General features: G+C 37.1%; 2 protein-coding genes across 4 annotated transcripts in view; one reads left to right on the top strand and one right to left on the bottom strand.

Moving 5' to 3' along the window:
* Nucleotides 1-3,888, top strand: part of Sans (SAM_USH1G_HARP domain-containing protein Sans) — a 48,230-nt gene extending 44,342 nt beyond the window's left edge. For both annotated transcript variants that reach the window (XM_045748730.2, XM_069325459.1), the window contains exon 9: nt 1,786-3,888. In XM_045748730.2, the coding sequence (XP_045604686.1) occupies nt 1,786-2,034 (249 nt within the window). In that variant the 3' untranslated portion in view covers nt 2,035-3,888. The remainder of the gene's footprint in view (nt 1-1,785) is intronic.
* A 3,036-nt stretch (nt 3,889-6,924) lies between these two features.
* Nucleotides 6,925-26,592, bottom strand: part of LOC123762299 (female lethal d) — a 34,984-nt gene continuing 15,316 nt past the window's right edge. For both annotated transcript variants that reach the window (XM_045748731.2, XM_069325455.1), the window contains exons 5-6: nt 13,225-13,379; nt 6,925-10,369 (exon numbers count right to left, since the gene is read on the bottom strand). In XM_045748731.2, the coding sequence (XP_045604687.1) occupies nt 9,837-10,369; nt 13,225-13,379 (688 nt within the window). In that variant the 3' untranslated portion in view covers nt 6,925-9,836. The remainder of the gene's footprint in view (nt 10,370-13,224; nt 13,380-26,592) is intronic.

The following is a 26,592-nucleotide window of genomic DNA, read 5'->3' as shown; positions in this document are numbered from 1 at the left end:
GAGCGCAGACTGAAACAAAGTTGAAGTGACTTAACGCCCCAGGTCTAGGTCCCTATAACCAAAGCGGGACAACCACGAGGCATATGGGTGGGAACCAACCTCGCGCATTGCAGCAATCTAAACCTATCATGCAACGCAGATACTGCCTGTACCCTAACAGTAATGTCATCAGAATGGTACTGAAGAACAAGCATAGAACATGACGCAAGACTCTGGGTCATAGTTGCCGTTGACCCAACAGGCAGCATGACGGAGGCAAAAGCAGTAACTGTCATCTTTGAGACAAGGACACACAGCAACCTTCAAACCCACACGAGGCGGGCTAGAACTCGTAAGACGCATCCATAGGTCCACCGAGCCCCGAAGGCTGATGGCTATGTGAAGCCTGGGCAAGGTGTTGTTAACCAGTTAAGTCCCAAAGCTAACAAAGGGGGGAGATAAAAACACTGAAACCCCTGTGACGTATACAATCACAGGAGCCTAGCGGAGGGCCACCAATATATTATAAGTGGAACTATAGCCACACCAGTAACCCCCGCAAAAGGACAACGTCCCCAGAAACAGGAACTGGCCCCCGCGTAGGTAGGCAGGCAGGCTGCACAACACCTTGATGCCCCAACAGCATGATACCAATCCTTACCCCAAGGCCAAATGGGGGCCACGAAACCCCAGCTGGCCTTAAGGGCAGGGTAAGTGCCTAGCAGCAAAAACCCCTATGGATTTGGTTCCTGAACGCACCAGGGAAAAGAACCCTAACACGCAAGGGTAGTACTCACAGGGCACTTAGGGAAGGAGGCCCCTAAGCGCATGCAGCTCTGGTACTCTTGAGGACACCTGGCCACCACATTTAACGACACCACGAAAGCAAATACTGCTTGGAAAGTGAGGCCAGAGAAGACGTCCACGCCGGTTCGCATTAGCTGACAAACTGGAGTGACTGGGTCGCTGGTGTGAGGGGCCTAGGGCTCCCCCTCCTCCTCCTGGTGGGTACACAGACGAGCGATGTGGTGGCAATGAAGTGTGATGTTTGCTTGTATCCTTGGGAATTGAGGGAGTTCTACCTCTCTGTTCGGCTTTCGGGTGTAATTTTCTTACCATGTGAGGGTCTGTTTTGTTATGCTTGCCTTACTGGTAGACATAACCCCGGTCAATGGCAGATAAGGTTAACCCCGAACCACAGGGGTTTTCCAGGGCCGTTGCTCCCTGTGCCTCTCCGAGGGGGGCCATGTTCTGGCTAGTGGTCCCTTTGTAGTCAGATCTCCATAGACTAATGCCCCGGTCTAATGCTTTGCATATGAGCCCGATAGCTCAAGGGAGCCAAAGGGGCTCCCCACAGAAATAACTGGTAGTCAACTTAGTCATGAAAAAATAACCTTATGAAAAATATGAATGATAGTTTCTCAAGAGTATTTGTTATAGGCTTGTCTAAATTGGAATTCCCACATAACCATTTACCCGGCCTCATGCTTTGTGTGTCAAGTGTTTTTATTTCTATAGTTTGACCTACACCTTCAAATCATTTTACTAAGGAATTGCAAATTCTTTGCAGACAATAAGTCACAATAACTTGGCTGAAGATATGATGACCAAACAACACATCAGAAAATGGGGAACCAACGATGACATTTCAGTCCATCCTGGACCATTAACAAGTCATCACACAACTTGATAATGATGCAGGATGGATTGAAATGTCATAGTTTCTCCATTTTCTGATATGTGATTTGGTCATCATTGCAAATTCGTTACCTGTTTGTCACTTTACTTAAGAATGTAATATCTTAGGATTTACCCTCCGACGATGAAAGTGAAGCAACCCCTGTGTACCTGTTCCTTGCTGCTGCCGGCCTCGTAGACTTCATCCCAACATTTGCCAAAGAACACATTGACATTGATGCTCTTATGCTTCTGAGTGAAGAGGACCTAATAAGTATGAAACTGCCAATTGGACCACGTAGAAAGCTCTTGAAAGCCATCGCTGACCGCAAGTCAACCATAGATGATCCTGGTGAAGTCCTAGATAGTAAGCTATAAGTTCTGTATAAGCCATAGCAATTTTTCACAAATATTTTGATGTCATTCCATTTGTGCATTATAATTCTTATTAAAATGTACATTCTTTAAAAAAGTTGTATATATTTTATGGTTGTCGTGGTAGGTGAAAATACTGTGTACTCTATAGCATAAATGATTATCAGACTAAACTTAAATTCAGGTGCAATGGAAGGATTTCATTCTGGTTGATGACTGCTTGCAGTGAAAAATAATGGAAGATTTCAGTGAAAGAAGCCCATTTATTCACTGTACTGGAATTCAATACTTACTGAAAAAGATAAAAATTTAATTACTGTATATAAAAATAAAAAATTTCAAAGCTATTTTGGCATCATATGTACACAATGTAGCGTGTGCTATCACTTGCAACAGTAAAAACTATGTCGTTAGGCATAAAACGGCAAATAACTTGTGCAACATAACTTAAGCCGATGAGAGTGGAGTCCAGTAAGAATCTGTTCATTAAAGCAGGAATGTATTGTAGTACAGTATGTACATTGTTCTAAATTTGCTTTGATAGCATTTATTACCCTAATCACCCCCCAAAATATGCAAGCATGTTGTAAAAATAGCATATATACAGATATAGCACAGACTGTTAGGCTCTGCTTAATATGTCTTGAAGCTATTAAGCTGTTGGTTGTAGTTTTCATACACAATTGAACAGGGCACATTTGTTTCGGCTTTATAAATACTCGAGTGTATTTTTATTGTGTTAATCAAATTCAGCCAGTCTGGATATGAGAATAATGATTCCTAACTGCAATATTTAATAAAGGTTTTATGACTTTCGAAGAGAACTAATATTATGATTGATTGCTGATATTTAGTCCCAAGTGTGCTTGTGTATTAATGCACTGTGTTTGAATATGTTTGTGATGTAAATACAGTATTAGATATGCATTGTGGGTAAACCTGTAATGTGTACAACTTAACCTCCCAGCATTTATTACTGTCTGCATAACAAAGCAATTATAGCTAAATGCATTGTTATTGTGACGTATTGTGTGTATACTTTAATATCTTAAGTCATTTTTCAAGTCATATTATTGTAAGGTATTATTCAACTTTTATGATAAGATTTATCAGTAATTATTTTCATTTTCTTTAGCAATAAAGTTTAATACAAATGACAAATTTTAGTCAACTAATTAAGAAAACTGACATTAATATGTATGTATAAATTAAAGCCTGTGGAACATACTGTATTGCAAAATTTAATGGAATACTTACCATTTACTTATAAGAATTCCCCACAAGTGGATGATGCACTTTCTCCAAGTGACTGGAGGCCAGAGTGCTCTGTCGGATCATGTTGCCATATCATAATAGTCATTCTAGCTGATTTAGATTTAGTTCTTCGAGTAACTAGAACTGTGGTTAATTTATATTTTTGAGAACAACAATGTCAGGGTACTGCCTACACCTCCAATTAATGCCTATATTCTTTGATAACTATATTTTCCTTTTACATCATAATCTAAAGGAAAAGCCTTTTACATTCTATATGACAAAGTGATTATTGCATATGTAAAGGGATGATATATGAAGGAACAGTTGTAACTATATACACTACCGAGTTTCATAATGAACACTGTACACATAATAAAATCAACCCTTGAAAGTGAAACCCTGACATAATCAGAGATCTCTAAAATTACAAAAGTAGACATAAAATGTGTAACAACTTCTAGTAGTGTACATGTGAACTCTAATAATGTACTATTTATTGTCATAAACATAAGTTTTTTTGGTATTACAATGCTGTACTTATTACATTGTAGCATTTTGAAAGTGACCAACAATATCATTCAATAAATTATACCAAACCAATTGGAACATTTTAAATCTCCAAATATAGTTAAAATGACAAGTCTTAGAAATAATCTACCTTAAGTCAATTGCATAATTTTGAATAAAACTTAAAACATTAAAAGTTTAGTTTAATGGCATGCAGTAGTTATAGATAAAAATGAGGACAGTGAGGAGATAGTTACTGAAAAAAAATATTGTACTGTTTTTATAACTACTGTAATGAAGAGAGGAATCCCCAAACTGCCTAACTACAGACATGTAATAATGGGAGGAGTGGGTTACCTCAAATATCTTCACAAGCTACCTGGCTTCCTGTCCTAGATGGTACTAGGATATAGGGATACAAATTAAAGAAATAAGATCATGGGCGTTATTCAAAGTTGTAACGTAAACAATTAATGAATAAATAAACCCGAATCTAATCAAGATCAAAAGTTTATGAAAGTTGTAGTTACCTTCAAAATAGCTAAATAATAAAACCGAGAATAAAAATGAATGACTATTGCAAAAACCCAAAATGAACACATGCTGGGGGAAAAACACTAGATGAGAATGATGATCAAACCACACATCAGAATATGGAGAAATTATAATGTTTCAGGCCATCCTGGACCATTATCAAGTCGTGTCGAAAAGTATAGAAAAGCTGAAGCAGAGATAAAGTGACAAGCTAATGTATGTAATGGTTGACTTAACAAGTAGCACATTAGGGGTAACAGATTAATGGGGTTAGTAGTAACAGAAAAGCAGTGTGAATTATAAGAATATCATGTCAAAGACTACCTATAATAGCAGAACGAGTAAAGAATATTGATAAAGAACAGGAGAAAGATGTGGTAATGAAGCAGAGGCAAAAGAAAACTTGAAACTGAGAAATAGAACAAGTTATAGAAAATGGTTAAACTGCATAGAATATTGTGACTGACACATCTAAGACCAAAGAAAGTAAAGCTGTGATGGTAGGTGGTGGCCCAGAAAACAAGCAAAGGGGCAGTCGGCAAACTGCTAGAAAAAAGGGATAGCAACTCGTTCCTCGTATAATCACAATCCCTTAGAAAATCCAGTTTCCTTGATTATACCCGAGTATACCTGGAGTGGATTCTGGAAATTCTACTTCCAAAGCCTAGTTTGGGGGCCAGGCTTGACTTGTAACTTGGTCCATGGGATTATACAAGATATTTACTAACACACCGGGCTCAGCACCATTAAAAAAAAAGTTGTCAAAGTTTTCCTACTTTCAAAATACCACAGTAACGAGAAACACTTTTTATTTTTTTTTTATTTTAGGTTAAAGCAAGTAATGCAATTACATGTTAGTATAATTAAATTATTTCAAGTAAAATACATTTTGAAAAAGAAAATGATGATGGGATTTTTTACAGATTGCACACCCAATGACACTATACCCAACTCAATAATTAATAATGCAAAAACTATTAAAGATATCTTGATAATTTACACGTATGCTTAAGTTAAACAGTAAGAAGAGAAAAAATGAACACTTACATATAGAAGACGCGCATTCATCATCATCTAGCAGGTCACTGTCGTCATTTTTGATCTTCCTTGTTTCAACCTTTGCAGTTTCACGTTAGATAAGAAAAACTGCTAGAAGTATCCTTTGTGTTGGGTTGGTATGTATGACAGGAGGGCATACTATTCTTTGAGCTTGTCCTGGTTAAGTTACCAGGAGGCGGGATACTCAGGTCGGGGATTTTCAACACGAAGTGTTTGCCTTCTCGTTCAAGTACTGTATTATGACCTGACAAAAGTGAGGATTGGAGGAATACATTTGTTCATATGAATATTTTGGCCATGGTGGCTCTTAGCTAGGTATGTTAGTAAATGCCTGCTATGGGAAATTATGGATTAAGGTTTTATAAAGAACTGGGATGATATGAGTGATTGTGGTTATATGATATATGAGGTCATTTGCAGGAGAGTAAGTAATTAGCAAAAGAAGGCACCAAGCTGGGAAGACTGTATCACAGTCTGTCGTTAGATATTCAAAAGGTGCTAAATATCATTCAGGATGCCAATATGAAAACAAAATGACATAAGGCATGAGATACCATAGGTATCTGATTCACCAAGGATTCTATCATGGGACAAGTGACTCAAGAGACATTAGGAAAGCAAGACATAAGATCATCCTGAAAATTGGAAAATTCTATAGAGATGCATGATGCAGTTTGGACAATAAGGAACAGGGTGGAGTTCCATAAAGTGCTTTTGAGTTAAGTGAATGGGGCCAATATGCAACCTAGCCAGAGCTATTTCCCACCATCTATTACAGCGGCAGGAAGGTCAAGGGGGTTAAGTCACTTTTAAGATTGCCCAGTTTGTTACCTGTAATGCCAGACTAATGACCCTGCTAACAATCATGGATCACAGAATTAATAACTGGGCAGTGGTTTTAGGAAGTATAGGGTTATATACAATCTGGAATCTTGTATGGAATTGGTTATTAGTGGGAGCAAAGCTATGAGATTGGATTTAATATGAACTGATCATACAATAGAACTGATTTTACAAGACTGAATGATTGACACAAATGATTGTCAATCATCATTGACACAATGGTGATTGACTTCCCTAAAAATTCAATGATTCAGTTTCTGCATATTCTTTTTTTACTCTTTAAGTAGTCCCATTGCAAAAACATTCAACACTTACCATTCGTCCGTGACAAAACTAATGACATGGCCAACCTGCAACAGACCTTATTAGTAGTCTCAAAAGATGCTTTGGAAGCCAGGGAATAAAGATCTCTTACTAGCATTATGATGAAAAACAAATCTTTAGTATAAATAATACCAGGTAAGAAGGCCAATGGTTGAAGAGAGCAAAGGGATGACAACAATGTTGAGAAACACAAAGTTGCGAAGTAGACTGGAAGTACTGTTTAACCTGTACACACTAAAAAATGTTATCTAACTTTATAAATACCCTTACAGGTGAAACATTATCTCCAAATGAACTTTAATTTTGTTTTTATGCATACCAGGTCTAATGTTTGAGGACACTACACAAAGGTGAAAAGAAACACCACAATTAGAAATAAAGTAAAATATTTATTTGTACCTGCATTTTTCAGTACTGGTTTAATTCTTAACTAAAAACTGGAGTGTAAACTGAAGACTGTGAAGAGCAGCATTTTCCTGACCACCACAAAGTAGTAACAGCATCATTCAACTAATCATTCGTGGCAAAAACACGTTCTTCAACTGCAGACCATAGCCTAACCTTCTTGTGTTCCCATTCAACCATTACTGATGTCAGCTACTTTAATTTATTTATTTTATATATATACACACATTATATTGTGTGTATGTATGTATGTATATTATATATATATATATATATATATATATATATATATATATATATATATATATATATATATATATATATATATATATATATATATATATATATATACACACACACACATACATACACACACACACACACAATATAAAATATTATATTCTATATATTTTTTCAAACTCCACTGCAGCATTTTAAAAGATGCATCTCATGTCATTGCTACACTCTTCAGAAAACAACAATTTTTAGTGAACTACTAATGTATTTATTACAATGGCCAGTCTCTAGCTTCAAACACAACTCATTCACAAAAGAAAATCCATTGTGTAATTTAGTTTCAATTTTGAAGATTACCTTTTAAAGAACATTTGTTAAAATATATATATTTTGCTACCTTTATACACTATATGAAAATCACATAATGGACACAAATATTTAATTTTAAATATGAACACCAGATTTTACAACAAAAATTTACAAATTTATTATAAAATAGGAAATCCATTGTTGTGGGAAGAAGGCAGGTGAAGGGAATAGGCATGAGAGAGAGAGATGAAGTGGGAGGTTTGGGCTGTGACAGTCATCTTGGCAGTAATAGAAAATGCCACAGTAGTATTAATGTGTGTGAGATGAAGTTGGAAACAAGATGGAAAGAGAAAGGATAGAAGGTTGTGGAGAAGGTAAAGTAGGCAAAGGAAAAGAGGAGGAAGAGGCAGAGGGAAAAGGAAATAAGAGATTAGGTGGAGAAAACAACAAAGGAAGTGGATACAAAGTTAACATAAGGAAGAAGGGGAGTGAATGGAGATAGAAGTTGAACAAAAGAGAAAAAATTTGTACAAGTTGAAGTAGAATTCACATAAATAATAAAGGGATGAGAGCATACCAACAAAAATATAAAGGAAAGGGGGTCATACCAACATGTCCTCACGAACACACACACACACACACACAGTCCTCACAGCCATGATGAAAGTTCCTGATCAAACAACTCTTCCCTAGTATCATTTGCTACTACAGATAATAAAAAAATAAATGGAATTGAAAATAAACACGAAAGGTCTAATATTTTTTACAAATATTTTTTATAAGAATATGAGATTTATTGCAGTTATATTAGCATTTACAACCAAACAATTCCCAAGTCTATGCAAGTCACCAATATTAGTGGATAAGGCTAGTATCAATGATGTTGGAATTACATATTTCAAATATTGAAAATATCTACAGTACTGTACTTGTATTTTTCATTGCTAAATTTACATACTAAAAAAATTCTTGCACCACAGATATCATGAGTACATGCTGTCATTAATAGTTATAACAATTATAAATATAAAAAACAATAAACCTAGAAAACCAAGCACATATTTATTATAATAAGAATATATTCAGCAAACTCATTCAGCCTGCATTCTTTCCCAAACTGTACATCAAATATCAGCAGAGCAAAATTAGAAGTATTTATATACCCTGTGGTAGAATTAAAATAAAAATCTCAACATCAAGAATTGTGAACCTCATAATTTAACTAAACAGCTTTGACATTGATATTGGGAACAAATGGTTCTGATGCTGGAACCAGACATGTGCATCTTAAATGACTCTTTATCAACACATTACTGGGAATTAAAAGGTGTTTATGATAGACAATCTCGTCAAGAGGATGAGAGGCCCAGCTGTATCAGTAAATGTCCCAACTCCTCTCTACTTCCCCCATCAAGATCATACCTATTTACTCTACAGTTATCTTGCAATTGGCTGTACCGTATAGGACGGAGGAAATATAGTCATTTTACTCAGTGAAGCTTTTTCTAGCACAAGAAATTAAATTGTGAGGACTTTTAGACATCAAGTAGTAATATACTTCTAGCCTGCTGTAAATGACATGGATCAGCTGGATATGGAGTAACAGATAATCACAGATGATAAAGGCATCAAGCTAGTGATGTATTCTATTTGAAATTACAAAAAAAAAAAAAATGGAATAAGCAACATATAGGATCATGGCCTATGATATCGAATCCACAAAGCACTTGTTTCTGACTGAAAAATTTATAGCACATTAAAATTAGTGGGACCTGACATGAAACTATGGAAAAGGTGAAGAAAATTATGCTTTTATTACATAACATTCTGCATAGCATTGAGTGGAACATCTTTAAAACTTGAAAGGCATGAATATTGTGTGGGACTTTATCTACATGAGGATGTGAAATGTGTTGTGGAGGAAGATAAAGACTGGGCACACTAGTTAACAGCTGAACCCTCAATATTATTGTCTGCAGTGTGTATGAATTTCAAATATAGAGATCTGGCCCCATAGCAGCCTATAGTGTACAACATGGCTGCCAAGGTAATTCAAGAGACCAAGAATGCCTATGAATGTTTTTGCCACCAGATATTTAATTAGAATTACCTATACAAAAATGAGACTTGTCTGTACAAAATTTGGACAGTAACTGTGGTGCACATTAAAGACCACTGGGCCTGGGAGGCAGACTACAGTGAGCCAGCATGACTTACCACACAGGTCATGAGCAAGAGCTCCTGCTGGGAGCCCTGTCTTCCTTTGGTGAACTTACACACTCCACCAATTCCCTACAAGAGAACAATGCAAGCAATGCCACCTGCATATCCTACTCTGATTCTAATACACCATTCTCCACTACCGGTACTGTACTCTCCTCTCCTCCTACAATCTCCTCCTCACCATCAGTTCTGGTCCGTTTCTGTGGTGGTGGTACACCCTCAGCCCCACTAATAATCTCTCCAGTGTCCGTAACCCCCTCAGTTAATTCTGCCCCTTCCTCAATTTCACTCTGCGTCCGTTTGCGACCATTGGTTAGTGGAGTTGCTGCTGTAGTGTCTAAATCTGAGGATTCACTATTTATTTGAGGCTCATCATGTGAAGCGTCTCCATTTGGCTGAGGCACCAATGTCGTTTCTTCTGTCTGTTCTGCCTCATTATTTAGTTCACTGCCTACATCTGAAATAACCTGGGCACTACTGTCATCAGTTGGTTGTGTGTCTGGAGTCTGAGTGAGTGCTAACTGAGCATTCAGTTGAGTAATGCGCTCCTTAGCTTGTCGTAGCTGCTGCTGGAGGTAGTAAATGGTCCCCTGCATACCCTCTGTATCTTCATCCATCTCCAGCAAGAACTCGTCCAATTCTGCAAAATTCACGAAGAAGTACTACTAGCACTACATTAAGTTTTCCATGAGCACTGAAGCACTACCCAAGCCATAACACATATTCACAGATTAACAAGAGTAAATTTGGTTGAGGTAGTGCAAAATATAAGAATGAATGACAAAACTGATAGCTCACTAGTTGTGGGGGATCAAATGAAAATATTTATTGAAAAATCTGTAGTGTCTGTGATACAATATGACATAGGAAACACAAATTATTAAATCAATTAGAAGTTACAAGGACAGTTCTATACAAGAGAATGTACCAAAGCATTAAAAACTTTACATACGGACTATCTGTGTGGATGTCTGGAATTTGGGGGTAGGTGGTGAAAGTGGTGGGATAGAGGGGGCGGGGGGGATTATTTTTTATTCACCTAGTTGTGCTTGCGGGGGTTGAGCTCTGATCTTTCGGCCAGCTTCTCAACTGTCAACCAGCAAACGATTTTTTTCACCCCCCCCCCCCAGGAAGCAACCCGTAACAGTTGTCTAACTCCCAGGTACCTATATTCTGCTAGGTAACAGGGGCATCATGGTGAAAGAAACCACTGACAGTTTTAATATTCGCCACCACCTCATTTGTTCCAAATGTCTACCACTGTTTGCAAAAAGAGAACCTTATAATCTTTTTTTTGTACCTTCATATCCTTAGCTTGTATCTATGACCTCTTGCTCTTGAAGTTGCAGGTTTTAAGAATTCCTCATTGTCAATTTTTGTCAATTCCTGTTACTATTTTAGCATATAGTGATCATATCACCTCTTTTTCTTCCATCTTGTAGCTTTGGCCTATTTAACACTTCTAGCCTCTCTTCGTAGCTTTCATTTTTCAGTTCCTGAAGTCATTTGGTAGCATGTCTTCACTCCTTTTCCAGTTTACTGATGTGTTTCTTGAGATATGGGCACCATACAACTACTACTTATTCCATCCAATTTTAGTCTCGCAAAGGTCATGAACGGTTTCTATATTTCACCATCCATGTAATTAACACTTTCACATCCCCGGTGGGCAGGCCAAGCGATGTTTATACTCTTTTCAGCTTTCTTACCTCAATTTTCATGCTATGTCGTTCAATTTGGTATCAAATTGTTCGCAATATAATTCTCTAAATGAATATTTACATATAAGAATAAACAACATTACCAATACCATAAGATAAAGTACATAAAGTAAAGAAGAGTGGCCACCTCACACCTGATGGTCCAGGTGGTGCAACATTGTCACTAGTAGAACTCATCCTCATCACCATCATGTATGATGTCATCCTCATCACCATCATGTATGATGTTGTAATTTTTGAGAGGCCAATCCTTATACTCAAAGCACACTAGTGACCAAATGACTACTTCGTGGAACTGGAGAAATGCGAGTTTCTTGTATCAATTGTGTAGTACTTAGTATAACACAAAAGCATTATGTATAGCCATGTACAGCCACAGAGAATGGGAAGACGTTGGCGTGCATTTTTAAAACAAACAGCATAATACTCGGATAATAAATGGAATTTTTAAATAGTGTTAATTTTGGACGGTACTGACGTCCTTCGGATACTGTAACTACAATTAATTATTTAGGATGTCATTATTGTTATCAAGATGAGATAGTGTTTTAGAGATTCTAAACTTGGAAAGCATAGCATATGCTTCTTCGCACAATGTCCTGTGTGTGGTCCTTTGGTGACAGTATTATCCTAGAACCATCCTTAGACATCTTTCTTTGTCAGAATTCTTTAGTGCCTTTCCACATAATATTTATGGTACTGTATCTGGAACACAGTACCACTTGTACAGCTAACAACTACACTACCACTAGAAAATTATCAGATAATCCAAGAGCTCCCTGCCCAGTGTTGTTCCCATGCATGTGTTTGTATAATGAAAGGCCTCTTTCTAGTAGGGACTCGGAGGCTCCCTGATCAATCCCTCCCCTACCAAGTACGTCGGTTCGTGGTCTTTCAGTTCTAGACTGAGGTTACGAATCTGGGAGCTCCCAATAGTGCTACCACCTGTTGGTGGTCAGATGTAACTACTGGGGGTTCAATCTAGTTCCAAAGTAAATCTTTTGCAGAATCACTAGGCTGTTTCAGTGCTTTGTAAGTGCTTCACATGCTTTCTGGATGTTTTGTTGGTAAGGGTAATCATAACAATCCCTTTCTCCGTGTGAGACTGTAAAGAAGGCCAGGTTCTAGTTCTGGTCCTTTGTAGGCCATAAAGGACTTATAAGATGATGTGACTCAGTAGAGAAGCTAGCTCGCTAGTTTCAGGGAGCCACCTTTCAGTCCCTCCAGGAAAGTGGCTGGTGCTACAAGTGCTCTGGTTACAAAAGAAAAAATATTGGAAGAGGGGAACATGAAGGAGTGATAATGCGGATTCAGGATACAATTGGAAAATGAGAGTCTGATATAGGAGTAACAGAAATTAATTATCTAAGCATCAAGTGTGGTGTTAGGAGAAAATATGAATAAAATAGAAAGCCATACACCAACAATGGATTTCATATTTTCGAGTTTTTGAATTTCCAAATTTAAGATTTTGTATGCTTTACTGTATAATCCTACAGTATCGTTTTTATCATCAAATTTTAATAATTATCAAAAATTATTTCTCTTGCAGCATTTACTTATTAGAACATATATATAAAACAGTCGTATTTTACTCTTGAGGCTACCAACATGTGATTAAATTTGCCAGTACTGTACATGCAGTACTTCTCCATAAAGATGCTAATTTCCATAACATTATATAACAGCACATTCAAGAAATTTTGGTATAATTTATAACTCAGAGGAAAAAAAATACAAAAATCCTTTCTAAATGCATCTTAACAAAGCTCACCTGATTGAGATTTCTTAAGCTCCTCACTGAAGTTCCGTTGAAGAGCCAGTTCACCTTCCAACTTGGCCAGTCGTCCAGACGTTATCATGCGACCAAGTTCCTCATTCTCCTTAATCAGCAAGCGGCATTTGGCCATCAATTGTTTTCCAGTATTACTGTTGAGGTAAAAAAATGACTAGTAACATGATGTCTATTTCAGTGCAGTATGACAAATTCCAGGGTACAATTACCCAATGAATTGCTACCATGTACAGTAATCAATTACTGTCTTCATCCTCAATCTGATTACAAAAATAATACCCTCACTCTTTTTAATTTGTATACTTCAAGAATAAAATATTATCTTTTAAATGACACTGCAAAAATATCCGAGCGCAGATTTGTATGGAAAGAAAGTGCAAAGATTAGAAATGATTAAATATCTCAGCCAGGTTGATGGAACAGATACCAACACACACAATATACTTATACCTAGAAAATTTTGTGTAAGATAAACAATGTATGGAAAATCTAGAACCTAAAGTTTGCAAAAGTTTTACAAATATTTTCACAATCCTTATTTTATATTTCAAACACACACACACCTCACAATTGTAAAATTAAAATTATAGCAAATAAAGTTTACAGAACATGAATGCAGTCGATGGAAACGAACACTTTTTTTTAGCAAATATAGAATAATGAAGGAAATTCTTGACTGAATATATATATATATATATCATAGATAAAGAATGCAGAGAAAATCTTAAATATCTAAGAGTACAATATATCTAACATTTATACCTTTTTCCATCTGAAAACTCATCCTTATGGAAGAGGTAACAAATTTTTCTCAGGATATTTCATATGACTCCAAGTATCATTAACTTTTAGAGAAACTATTGAAATTAAGCAAAGATCAGCGAGTTCTGCCCAATGGTTCAGTTACCATGAACGTGAAGCAGTCACTACTTGCTTACACCAAGAAGTAAATGTGACAAAAATGGGATTTGCTGAATTTTTGTAAGCACAAGAGGATAGAAAAAGATAAAAGTCAATGGAAAGAAAGAAAACACAAATACTGTACTGTATTGTAATGGAATAGCAGCATAAGTGAATGAATGATGTAAAAGTGTTGAAGACCATCGAGTGGCACTGTAGTGTAGTCAAAGGAACCATTACTGGCAGGAATAACCCTTTTTCTTTCCCCGTGGTAGCTCTTAAATGGATAATCCAGTTCTGCTAGTTGACTATTAAATGTGTGTACCACACTTGAATAACTGGTAGCTCTTAAATGGGTAATCCAGGTCTGCTAGTTGACTATAAAATGTGTGTAGCACACCAGAATAACTAAATATGAAATTACAGTGTTACAGTTAGGAAAATACCATAGTTAATTAGAACAGTAAACAAGAAAAACGTTCCAAGCCGATATGACTATATAGAATTTAATTGCAACTAATTCAAAGTAATTTAAATAACTTTTAAAGATGCCTTTACAAGAGTATGATATGAGAAAATCTACTCTACAGGAGTCAAATTCACAGAGCAGCTTATCTTATAGCATTTGGTGCAGAGGCATTGGTGGAAAGCAACTCTTCTATAATTCTGGAAATCATAGTACTCGACCAAAAGATGCACAACAGTAAACGGAAAAAGAAAATTTCGACAGAAACACAACATCCTTACATCATGTGGCCATGGGTTAATCTGGTGTGGCGAAAACATAATCTGGCTAATGAAGTGTCCCCAGTTCTTATTCATGTAATATGAGGAAGATAAATAATTTTTCATGTCTCTTAATTTATTGCAAGGTTGTTAACTACCTTTCCTTCCAACCAGTGTGTATAGCATGAATAATATTTGGGTAAAAATTCGAATATGAAATAGACTTTTGGAGCAACAGGACACATGTTAATGGCTTAATATTTAGCTGCTGAATCTACTAGTTTATGTTGCCTACAGTATATGAATGGGTAACCAACAAACCTCTTGATTTTTGTGTCTTCTGAAGAGGAGATGTACTCAATGTTTAATTTCTATTACTATGGAATTAGAAGGGTAAAAGGGGCAACAACCATTAGTAAACAACCATAACGTAGATTGCCAATTAATTAACGAAGAGCAGCAATTGGAATACGGTACATGAGAAGGGTCTCTTGACAAAGGCATCACTCTAAATGTCTACAAATCATTCTGCTGTAAACAACCTATTATATCAAGTTCAGACTTGTTATTAGCTTTATTCACAATAAGTCAGATTCAGAAAAGTATGTACAGTTCTGTAATTAGAGATTTCATGAGCTGACTGCCAGAAGAGCTCTTCTTTTGCTCTGATCTAGCAGTTGCATCAACTGGTGAACGCGATGAATTCAGTCTGTATTTAGGTTATATATGTGAGAGTCAGTGCCTTCATAACAATTGACGAGAGCTCTATCTTAGCTTTGCCAAGTTCTACACCAGGTGCAAAATAAAGGTTGAAAGATACTCAGCATTTAACAAAAGAGTAAACTATATAAAATGTATTGAAATGTTAGACAAACAGCAAAGATATATTCAGTTAAATATGGGAAGGTCAACTTTATGTGACATTTAATTTTTGTTTATTTTATACTGTTAGAGAAAGTGCTAATATCATGAGAGCAAAGTGCTTGGCACAAACAACTTGTTAAATTAAACTAGGTTATGTTTAAATGGTACGAGCACACACAGTTGCAGCTGTTAAAAGCATGCAAGTAGTTATCCAAAGAAAACACCAAGCCAGGAAATCTATGTAGCAGCAGTTTTTAAGACTATATGAAGCTAACACATTAAATTGTTGTACAGTATATTACTCTATTTTGATAATTTTGTAATGTCAATTCTATTAAAGAACATCTCCAAGTCCAAAGATATTTGGATAATATATACAGTGGTTTACTATATCTTCCAATGAAATGAAGCAAATGAAAAAAAATGAGGTCTACTCTAGCATCTAAGATTTTAATACAGTATTTTACAGTTTTAATACTGAAGCATTTGCCTTGAACTCTCCCCTTTGTTTTTCAATGTGTTGCTTTAACTCTGAAGACTTCATATGAAAATGTTAAAAAATATCAAGTTTAATCTGGGAGAGAAAGGAATGATCCCAAATATCGTGAATTTAATTTCTGGTTTAGATCTATGAATATGCAGAACAAATTAAACTGTGAAACAAAATTAAGTTCCACATTGGAGATAATTTAATCACCTAAAAATAAGATTAATACAAATGCAAACAGGACTTAAATTACAATGTAACGAAGAAATTTTATTTCACTTAATCTCAATACAGTACTATGTTTATAATGTTCTTGTATAGCCTATTCTTCCAGCGGGGTTTGGTAATTCTTGATAAAAGTCAATATGCCACTACCAAATCTTCCATCCAGTTATATACTTGAATCAGCAGCCATCTAGCTGCCTGCATTTACTGAAACCAGTGCAGACAGTAGCTGCTTCTGTGTGATAACCTAATTAAAATGCTGAACTCTGCAAGTATTTAGTTATCTGTCATTGGGCCTTCACCAGAATGCATGGAAATGTTTGGTAGATTGAAGACTTGAGATACTCTGGAAGGATCTCACACACTACAGTATTATCTTCAGAGAAAAAAAGTGTAAACACCAAAAATAAAGATCCTCATGGAATATTTCTCAATGGACTGTACTTATTTGTTTGTGCATATGCAAATTATGCAACTGGCGTATCTGGTACCTTAACCACTTGACCAGCCGTGACCGTACAAAAGACTTTGGTAGCCGAGGCTATTTCCCCCACCGTCCCAATGGCACTTGGTGGTGAGCTTGGGTATAGTTATTTCATCAAATCACCTCATTTTGTGGGGCCATTTGAGCAACACAAATGCAAACAAGGATTTAGATGCTTGCCCCTGGTTCCCAAGGGACACTATGTGTGGAGTTTTCAGTTGCACATATGCTTGGGAACCATTCAAGCTTGTTCGCAGTTGTGTTGCTCACGTGGCTCCACTTAAATGAAATGATTTGATGAAATAGCTATGCCCAAGATTACCATCAAAATGCCGTCGGTTCAAATAGCTTCGGCTATCACCTCCTTATGTACGGTCACTGATGGTCGAGTGGTTTAAGGCACCGTAACACCAGTTGCAATATGCTCCTGGCGGTCCGGGTTCGAGTCACTTCTAGGGTGTGGAGTTTTCATTCATTCGTATATATATATATATATATACACACACACACACACACACAATTTATTATTTTTTGCACAAAGAAATCCCATTAGCATAATGAATCAATGAGAAAATCAACTGGAGCCATGAGGATTCTAACCTGCAACCTGGGTACTCTCAAGCACATGCCTTCAGCACTGAACCATCATACACTAATAAATAATGTATCCTGGCCACCATACAATCCACTCAATCCACTTAGGGGTCTTGAGGCATAAAACTGGTTTCGGGCTCAATGCCTCAATACCTGGTACGTAATTTTATGACGTGTAATTTTAGTGCAGCAATGTCAATTCACTAAAGAGATATTGTTCAAAGACTTTGCCCCCTCCCCTCCAAACGGAAGTGATAAAATGCTTCTAATATCCACCACCAGGGGCTACGCAATCCAATGACAACAGGGACCTCCCTTGTGCTATCATATAAAAAACTGGAAGTTTCAATCTGACATTCAACATCATTCTCCTTATACAGTATTTACAAGGGTACCAATCAAATAAACATATGAAAGCCATAAGATTTTCATATGTTTATTATGAAATATATTATTATGAAATATATTCATATGAAAACCAAGTAAACCCATCCTTATGGGGATACCTAATAAAACTGATAATAGCATAATACTGCTGGTATCAATGACTAACAATGCCATGCAAATTCAAGAAGAACCAAAATTTTACTACCAAAAATATTTTAATTCGAGTACAATACTGTATCCATGTTTTTGCCCCCATGTAATATGGCAAAATGCATAAAATAAAGCTGCAACAGTGAAAATTTATTGTGTATGCTGTATTCACATTTCAACTAGTTAGGAGTAGATTAACATTTGCAGAATGTTATTTATTTATAGCAACCTTTTTCTACCAAGTCATATTTTTCATAACAGTCCACTCGGTGTAATAACTTCCTCAATGCTGTCGTATACTGGAACTCTGGCTATTGAATATTTATATACAGTATTTTCATCACATTTATATAGAAGTATTGAGTTCATCAATCCATTACAAAATCCAGTAATTTATACGTTTTTTTTCTCCATACATTTGAAATGAAGGCCCAAGAACAATGATATAACACTTACCGAAAATGCCAGCATGTTGATGTGAATATTGCATGAGTGAAGCAACTGCCCTCTGCATGCACTAAAAAAAAAAAAGTGTGAAAAGAATAAAGACTGCCTTTGGATGTGAAAGAGCCATAAAATATTGCATTGAAGATATAAACTAAAATACAATACTAAAAACAGAAATACCTTTAAGACCCTGAAACACCCAAGTAGATCAAATTATTTCTGTCCGATAGTTATAAAAAGGATTCGAAAGACTGAGACAGAGCAAAACCTTAAATGTTATTACGAAGCATCCTAAAAGCATAATAGGAACATGCCTTTTAAACTTCTTTAAAACTTCCAAAAACTTTCCATGTGGTATTATATGTTAATGAATCTATTACATATTATATACAAAAAGTACATAATAGCACACTGACTCTAGCACACTTGGTAAACATTCTCTGCTGAATGTTTTACATTCTCTGCTGAATGTTTTACATTCTTCTTCAAATAAACAAAATTATAATATGTATCATAGTAGAAACAAATGATCAAATGAATTAGACAGCATATTTTTCATCCAGTGTGCCCTTCTCCCACAACATATCACAAATCAGCAGCAAACATGCCAAACTAGTTCTTTGAGAGTGAAGTTTCGGAGCATAACTTAGCACTTTCGCTCGTTAATGACACAGTATGGCGTCCAAAATTTAGTAGACGAACGTTCGGTAATGACGCAGTATGACGACAAAAATTAAAAAATTTGGCCAGCTTTCGGCTTGGCTTTGGGAAGGGTGCGCCGCGGTGTTGAACTTTATATGCATATACTCCTGTAGGGAATTTTATTGCGAACACATTGATACCAAAATTAAAGACCTAGGACAAGAATTGAGGTAACAAAGTTAAAAAAAAAGAGTATACCCATTTTATTGCTCTTGAGCACTCACTGCTAACGCGCTGTCACTTTCTCTGTTTGGTGCGGGTGGTACGCCTCGCTTTTGAACTTTATATGTTAAAAAGAGTACCTGTAGGGAATTTTATTGTGAATACATTGATACAAAAATGAAAGACCTAGGACAAGAATTGACGTAACAAAATTGAAAAAGAGTGAAAACCAAGATTAAAAACTGTGCGCTACCGCGGAATGCGAGGTGCACCTTGGGTGGCCTGGCACTCAATCGCCCCATGAGCAAAAGTGATAAGTCTTGTTACAGTTGAACAGTTTTTTCTTTGGTAGCCTAGTCCTTTGGATAAGACTTATCACACTTGTGTTCAGTGGTCAGCCCTCCAACATACATGTACTGTAACGCATACATGACTTCAACTGACTGCCATAAACAATTTAATTATGGTGTTAAAACAAGGAATAAAGTGAGAAAATGAGGTAGGAATTGGATATGTTTTGACTGCAGTGGACTGAGGAAAGTAACCCTGTCAGGCACATGTCACAATACAAACAATATTATAAATATTATTTGCATACATTCATCATTTTTTTTTTTTTGCGTGCATGCATGTGTGTAATTACCTCAGCTGTAACAGGATGAGAGCTATGCTCGTGGTGTCTCGTCTACCCAGCACTCTGTCATATAACGCTTTGAAACTAATGACGGGTTTTGGCATCCATCCGTGTGTGCGTGAGTGTGTGTGTGTGTGTGTGTGTGTGTCTTCACACAAATATACATGCTTACCTAGGCCTAATTGTTTTCTGCTTCACATGGTTGGGATTTTATATTAATGCTACATATTTTAGAACTGGCCTGACATATGCTATGTATAATGTTCAGAATGATTTCTTGCTTACGTTTCTAAATGTTTCACTAAAATCTAATTATGCTTTGTAGTTATAAGAAAATAAAAACCACTGGCTATTTTAAGCATTGCACACCTTGCCTACCAAGCCTAGTAGTGTAGTTCTGGCTGTTAGGAATAACACATGTTCTGTATTTTAATAGCCCTTTGTCTTACCATGCCTGCAGCCATTTGCTGTCCTTTCTTCTTGTTATTCTCCTCAACAGCTTAGCACCATCTACAAATAATGACTAATGAAACCACATTCTCAGGAAGGCCATTTATGTAGATCATGAACAGATAGACATCCAGTACTGATCCTTGTTTGACTGTCATCTTTGAGAGATAGGTTCCCCTACAATACCAAGTTATCACTTCATTACAAAGTTTTTCTTCTTAGGGTACCCTACCATTCTTTTCCTGATAATTTTCTCTAGTTATTTGCATAGAATGTATGTTTGTAGGACCAGTTTGCAGTTTAGAACTTCTTGTCCACATCATTTCTTGAATATTGATAGTGCATTTGCCTCTTTTCAGACTTCTGGGACTACCCCAAGATTCTAATGTCTAATGCAAAGCAGACAACTACAAGGTTCACAGAAAGTAAATAAAATGAAGCAAATGATCCACCCTGCAGTTAAGTCATACACCCGCTAGTAACAATTGACCATCACCAGGTTGAAACACCACGGGAGCTGCTTTTATATTAAAAAAAATAACTGGTAGAGATGGAGGGTTCAGGAAGCCACTGAAGCTTCCCCAGAAAGAGGTGTTTCATTACATTCAATAGTGGTTTTCTGGATGGGGCTGAACAGTGTCTAAACCCTCAAAAAGGGGATTTGGCCTTCAGACATGAAACCTTACCCAGGGTAACACAAGACTGATGGGAACCAGAGACACTGATCAGATAACAAGCCACCAGGATCCTACAAGACCTCCAACATCCATAAGCTTCAGCTATCAGCTCAAGACTAATTACAATAGTACAGTACACACAGAAATCACAATAGCGTGATGCATCAAATGAACAAATCCACAAGGGCCGTGACGAGGATTCGAACCTACGTCCGTGATCATCCCAGACGCTGCCTTTATCGACTGAGCTACGACATGGTCAAGAGTTAAAACCGAAGTTCTACTGAAAATACTGGATCCTGCAGCCTCTCCGAGACACAAACCAGGGTTTTACACAACTCCCCCATGCACTCGAGCTATGTTAATAGGCCGTTCTCCCTCTTCGCCCTTACTTCATTACACTCGGAAAACACAATAGCGTGATGCATCAAATGAACAAATCCACAAGGGCCGTGACGAGGATTCTCTAAGTGGTTGGAGCCATAAACTTCTGAACATCATGGGGTTATGGAAAGACCACAGGGTGACCTAGATGCAATGATGCTGCAAACAACCCGAAACAAATGAATCCTCTGGAACAGGGGACTTAAAGAGACTGGATCAACAAACAAATGCATCCCCCACAGCAGGCTAGGTCTTGAGCAAGGACAGACAAATAACTCCAACTAGATATGACAAATGATGCACCCTAAGCTTTAACAAACCAATAAAGAAGAACTAAAGGACCCCTTCAGAACCACCGGGAAGCAGTCAGAAAGGAAGTGGAAAATGGAGCCCAGAGTCAAACTTTGTACAGAAGGTTGCCACACTGCTGCAAACTTGTGAACCATATTATGCTCCTGAAGGAGGGGACCTTCCCAAAGACCCCAGGAAGCCTGCTGATCACTAGTCAGCAAACCCAAACATCGAAGGCCTCATGGTAGAGTAATATCTACTTAACAGGTGGCACAGGGATACAGTACAATTGACCATCAGCATGCAGCAAAGCTGATGGACATCCCTGAAACTCATAAGTGGTGAGTGTAGGCTCAGTGGGCCAATCCATAATGAACCACACCAAAGATCCATGGGACTTGCCAGAACCCTGAAGGTAAGGACCAAGCAGGTCACCCAGGCACTAGAGATGATCGAAAATTGAATTGACACCAAAAGCAGCATAAAGAAGAAATGCATGTCAAGGGCCTCAGCAGTGTGCCGTATGTACAAGGAAGCGAACCCTAATGCACCCCCTTAATCAATAACCCCAGAATACCCCCCAACCTCAGTGACTAGCAGAGGAGTCAAAGCCACCTTACACTATTCAGGGCAATGCACCATCCACAGGAAGCCGACCTCAATGGGCCAAACACCTGAACCCACCAGAAAAGCAACCCTTTCAGGCAGGAACATCAAGAGTGTGCCTGGGAAAATGCTGCCCAGGCAACATGTGTGGCTTGTAATACAAAAGCAAATGAGTCTCCTTGAACAGTCTAAAAAATGGTCAACACTTATCTAGAATGTCTGGAATATCTACAAAATCTGGTAACTCACAGAGCTGTCAAACACATTTAATTGACAAAGGGAGCTGGTTGCTGCAGTTGTGCTGCCACCTGGTTGTGGACAGCTGTTACTAGGGAAATATGACTTGACTACTGGGGTGGATAGTTTGCAGAGTAGTTTGCTACACTTTTTTTCTGTGAATCTTGCAGTTGTCTGTTTTTATTTGCTTCCTTTCTAGGACTCTGTTTCTTCAGTGAAGGTGAGCATGACTCCCCTGCCCCCTGCATCTCTGGGGGAAGGGGGGGATGACTAGGTTTTGGCCTCTGGTCTCCATTGGGCTATTAAGGACTTGCAAGAGCTTATGTAACTTACAGTTGTGGAGCTATCTCATTGTAGCTAACTACAAGGAGAGACATTTTGCCCCTCAGAAAGTTCACTGATAAGAGCTATTTTTCCTTTTAACTATTGTGCCATTCAATAACAATAACAAGAGTTAAACTAATCGGATATATGAACATAATCGTCCTCCCAACAATATGAATGTCAGTACAGTAATATTATACAATACAGTACAAAGGTACTCACCAAGGATCCAGATGTTCCTCCACATACAATCTTGGAATGACATCTAGGTAAGTATGATGTTAACTGAGGAAGGAGGTGGAGTTTGAAGTTGAAATGCTGAGGGTCCAGTGACATGGAAGAATGATATAAGCTTGAGTTCAAGCTCTCTTGGCAAGCCTCTCAAAAATCTCTCAATGTTAATTGTTTCAAACTATCTTCCAATTCTTGAAAAGTCTGTACTGTATATAATGTACACTATAAAAAATCTATCATTCTCCAAGTGCATACTGAAGTCAAGTTCTTTCTTTGAGAACTTTTAAAAGACTTCAAACTGCTTATCTATCTCCACATTCTCTTTGTTTGGTCCTCCATCTGCAAATTACTGTATGTACAGTATTTATAGTAACCATAAAATAACATCAGCATTAGTCAGACTTGTTCCTTGCATTTACTTGTTTATCAACACTGATTAAATCTTTTTCCAAGTTGTCAAGATGTTATTCCCTTAATATAACCAAGGATTTATAGTTTAAATTTGCAAATTTTCTCAAAACACAACATTCCTAGGGAGGTCAGATTCAACTGCAATTAAAAGGTCTATATCTGCTCAAAATCTATATCCAACAAGCTTTCTCTTGGGTTTGCCACTAGCTAAAGCTAGGCTGAAAGATTACCTGCATTTTAAAATTCCGACGGCAGGATATTACGTATCTCAGTGTAATATAATGGTGTGTGTAGGAGGCACTCCTCAATAGCCACTGCTGATCAAGAACAATAATGATGGGTTGTGCAAAATGTCTGGTAGCACTGCTGTGTTCTAGCTTCCAAACTAAGAGCCAAGTCAGATCCACAACTGAATAGCTGACAAAATCATATTTACAGAGGTCAAGATGGCACATGTACTTGCATTGTACAGATGTTGCATTTCAAATTTTGCAATTACAGTATATGCCACTATTTACATTGTCATCGACATCATGTAAAATATTTTCAAAATTTACTAAATTTTCTGCAATTATAACTTATAAATACTGTACAATTATTATTCAATATTACCATCACTACACTCGCCTCCATTTTGACAAAACCTTAGAGAGAAAAATTTGTTGGTCTCATTCATAAATATGTCCATCCATATTCCCCTCACTGTTGAGAACATGACTTTCATCTCTGCACTGTTCTTTCTTGAAGCATGTACAACTCATAATACTGAAATAGGTGTGCCACAAACATGAAGAGAAATGGGTTTCATATAAAAAAGAATCAAAACTACTGCCCTAGCTAACAGAGTACAAAGTATCCATTTAAGTTTCCTTTTGTTGCTGAGGCAATATCTGGTCTGGCCCTTATGCTTTGGTAACTATAATGATATCCAATGCTGTTTCCATACATTCTCTTGCCATGGTTCCATTTTAAATATACTGTATCTTTGACATGTTTATTAAATTCTTCACAGACCTACCTGTCCTTTTCTCTAATGACATGAGTAGGGTAGGTGGGGTGGGGAGCAAGGACGACTGATAAATGAATGGTTTGTAAGGATGGATTGATCGATTGATTTGATTGGATTGGGTGGATGGATGGATTGGGTGGATGAATGAATGGATGGATTGGATGGATGGATGGATGGATGGATGGATGGATGGATGGATGGATGGATGGATGATGGTGGTGGTGAGAGTGGGACAGCTTCTGTTGTGACTGAACTCTCTGGGCCTGCTGCTCCTTCAAATTTATAATACGACTGGTTGTTTTTACACAGGTTAGTTCAGAAGCAAACAGATTTTGACTCTTGTTAGCAAGTTGGAGCTTTCCCCTTCCTGTAACTCATCTTAAGCCTCATGAAACAAGAGCTGCTATGGAGTAACACAGCTCAATAATTAAAGGTTTTTAATATTAGGATGACATAACTGTTGCGGGTTTCAAGTATGTATCACGGCACTCGACTTATCCCATAGAGAACAAAAAAAAATAGTAACCAAGCCTACATTGTTGACCAAACCACCAACAAACCATTGTTGACCACATTGTTATCCCTAGAAAGTGAAGAGACGATGACGTTTCGGTCCGTCCTGAACCATTATCAAGGCTTACAACAATGTAAGCCTACACTGTTTGATGTCAATAGCAGCAATCCTCATTGGCTCATTACTGAGAGGTGTTTTCTTGAGATACTGAATGGACACCTCAAGGACGATACAAATAAAAATGACCAAAGAAAAAAAAAGAATCTTAACTAGGTATACCTGATTGTAAAACATGTAGCCAAATCAGGACGTGTTCATGATCTAGATGCCTAGTGGCTTCCTATAGCATGGAAAAATACAGTATGGGTAATTAATTTTACAAAACATGGTGACTCGAAATAATGAGATAAATTGAAAAGGTGCAACATAAAGATTAGGCTAATTGCATTATAAAAAATACAGAACCGAGTCATGTGTAAATTGTTCATTTGTTCGATTATGTCCCCTTTACACAAAGGATCGAGTTGAAAGACAGTACAAAAAACAGGAAGCCAGTAATCTATGAGACAAGCAAAACAAGGTAACATCTATGAGTAAAAGAAAGCAAGCAATTTACCAAAACAAAATGCAGAAGCATCGTTAACTTAGGTGAGTGCTCTATGAATACAAAGCTCCATCATCACTGGAATCCAGCTTTGCATTCAAATTTGAAGTGCAGTTAGTTGGATGATGTCTAATCTTTTCCCTCCACCATCACTGTACTCGTCACCCCTCACAACATTAACATACTGTAAATTAATAATCAAGCTCACTTTAAACCTCTTTAATCCACTGTATAACTCTTGGATAAAGATTTTTCCCAGTAATTAAAGTCCATATACAGAGTGAGTGACTGTGTGTGTACACACTTAGCTGTGTGAGTGTGTGTGTGTATAATTACCTAAGTAGTTACAGGATGAGAGCCATGCTCGTGGTGTTCCATCTTCCCAACAATCTGGTCATATAATGCTTTGAAACCATTGTACTGGTGGTTTTGGCATCCACTATGTTCTTATGGAGGCCAAATGTGTGTGTGTGTTATATATACATGTATGTATCTGTATATATATATGTATGTATATACATGTATGTATGTATGTATGTATGTATGTATGTATGTATTATTTATATATATATATATATGTCGTACCTAGTAGCCAGAACGCACTTCTCAGCCTACTATGCAAGGCCCAATTTGCCTAATAAGACAAGTTTTCATGAATTAATTGTTTTTCGACTACCTAACCTACCTAACCTAACCTAACTTTTTCGGCTACCTAACCTAACCTAACCTATAAAGATAGGTTAGGTAGGGTTGGTTAGGTTCGGTCATATATCTACGTTAATTTTAACTCCAATAAAAAAAAATTGACCTCATACATAATGAAATGGGCAGCTTTATCAATTCA

Source organism: Procambarus clarkii, chromosome 2 (genome assembly GCF_040958095.1).
Source record: "Procambarus clarkii isolate CNS0578487 chromosome 2, FALCON_Pclarkii_2.0, whole genome shotgun sequence".
Classification (NCBI taxonomy): Eukaryota; Metazoa; Arthropoda; class Malacostraca; order Decapoda; family Cambaridae; genus Procambarus; species Procambarus clarkii.
Note: the sequence above shows the minus strand (reverse complement) of the source record. Positions and strands in the feature narration are given on the sequence as shown.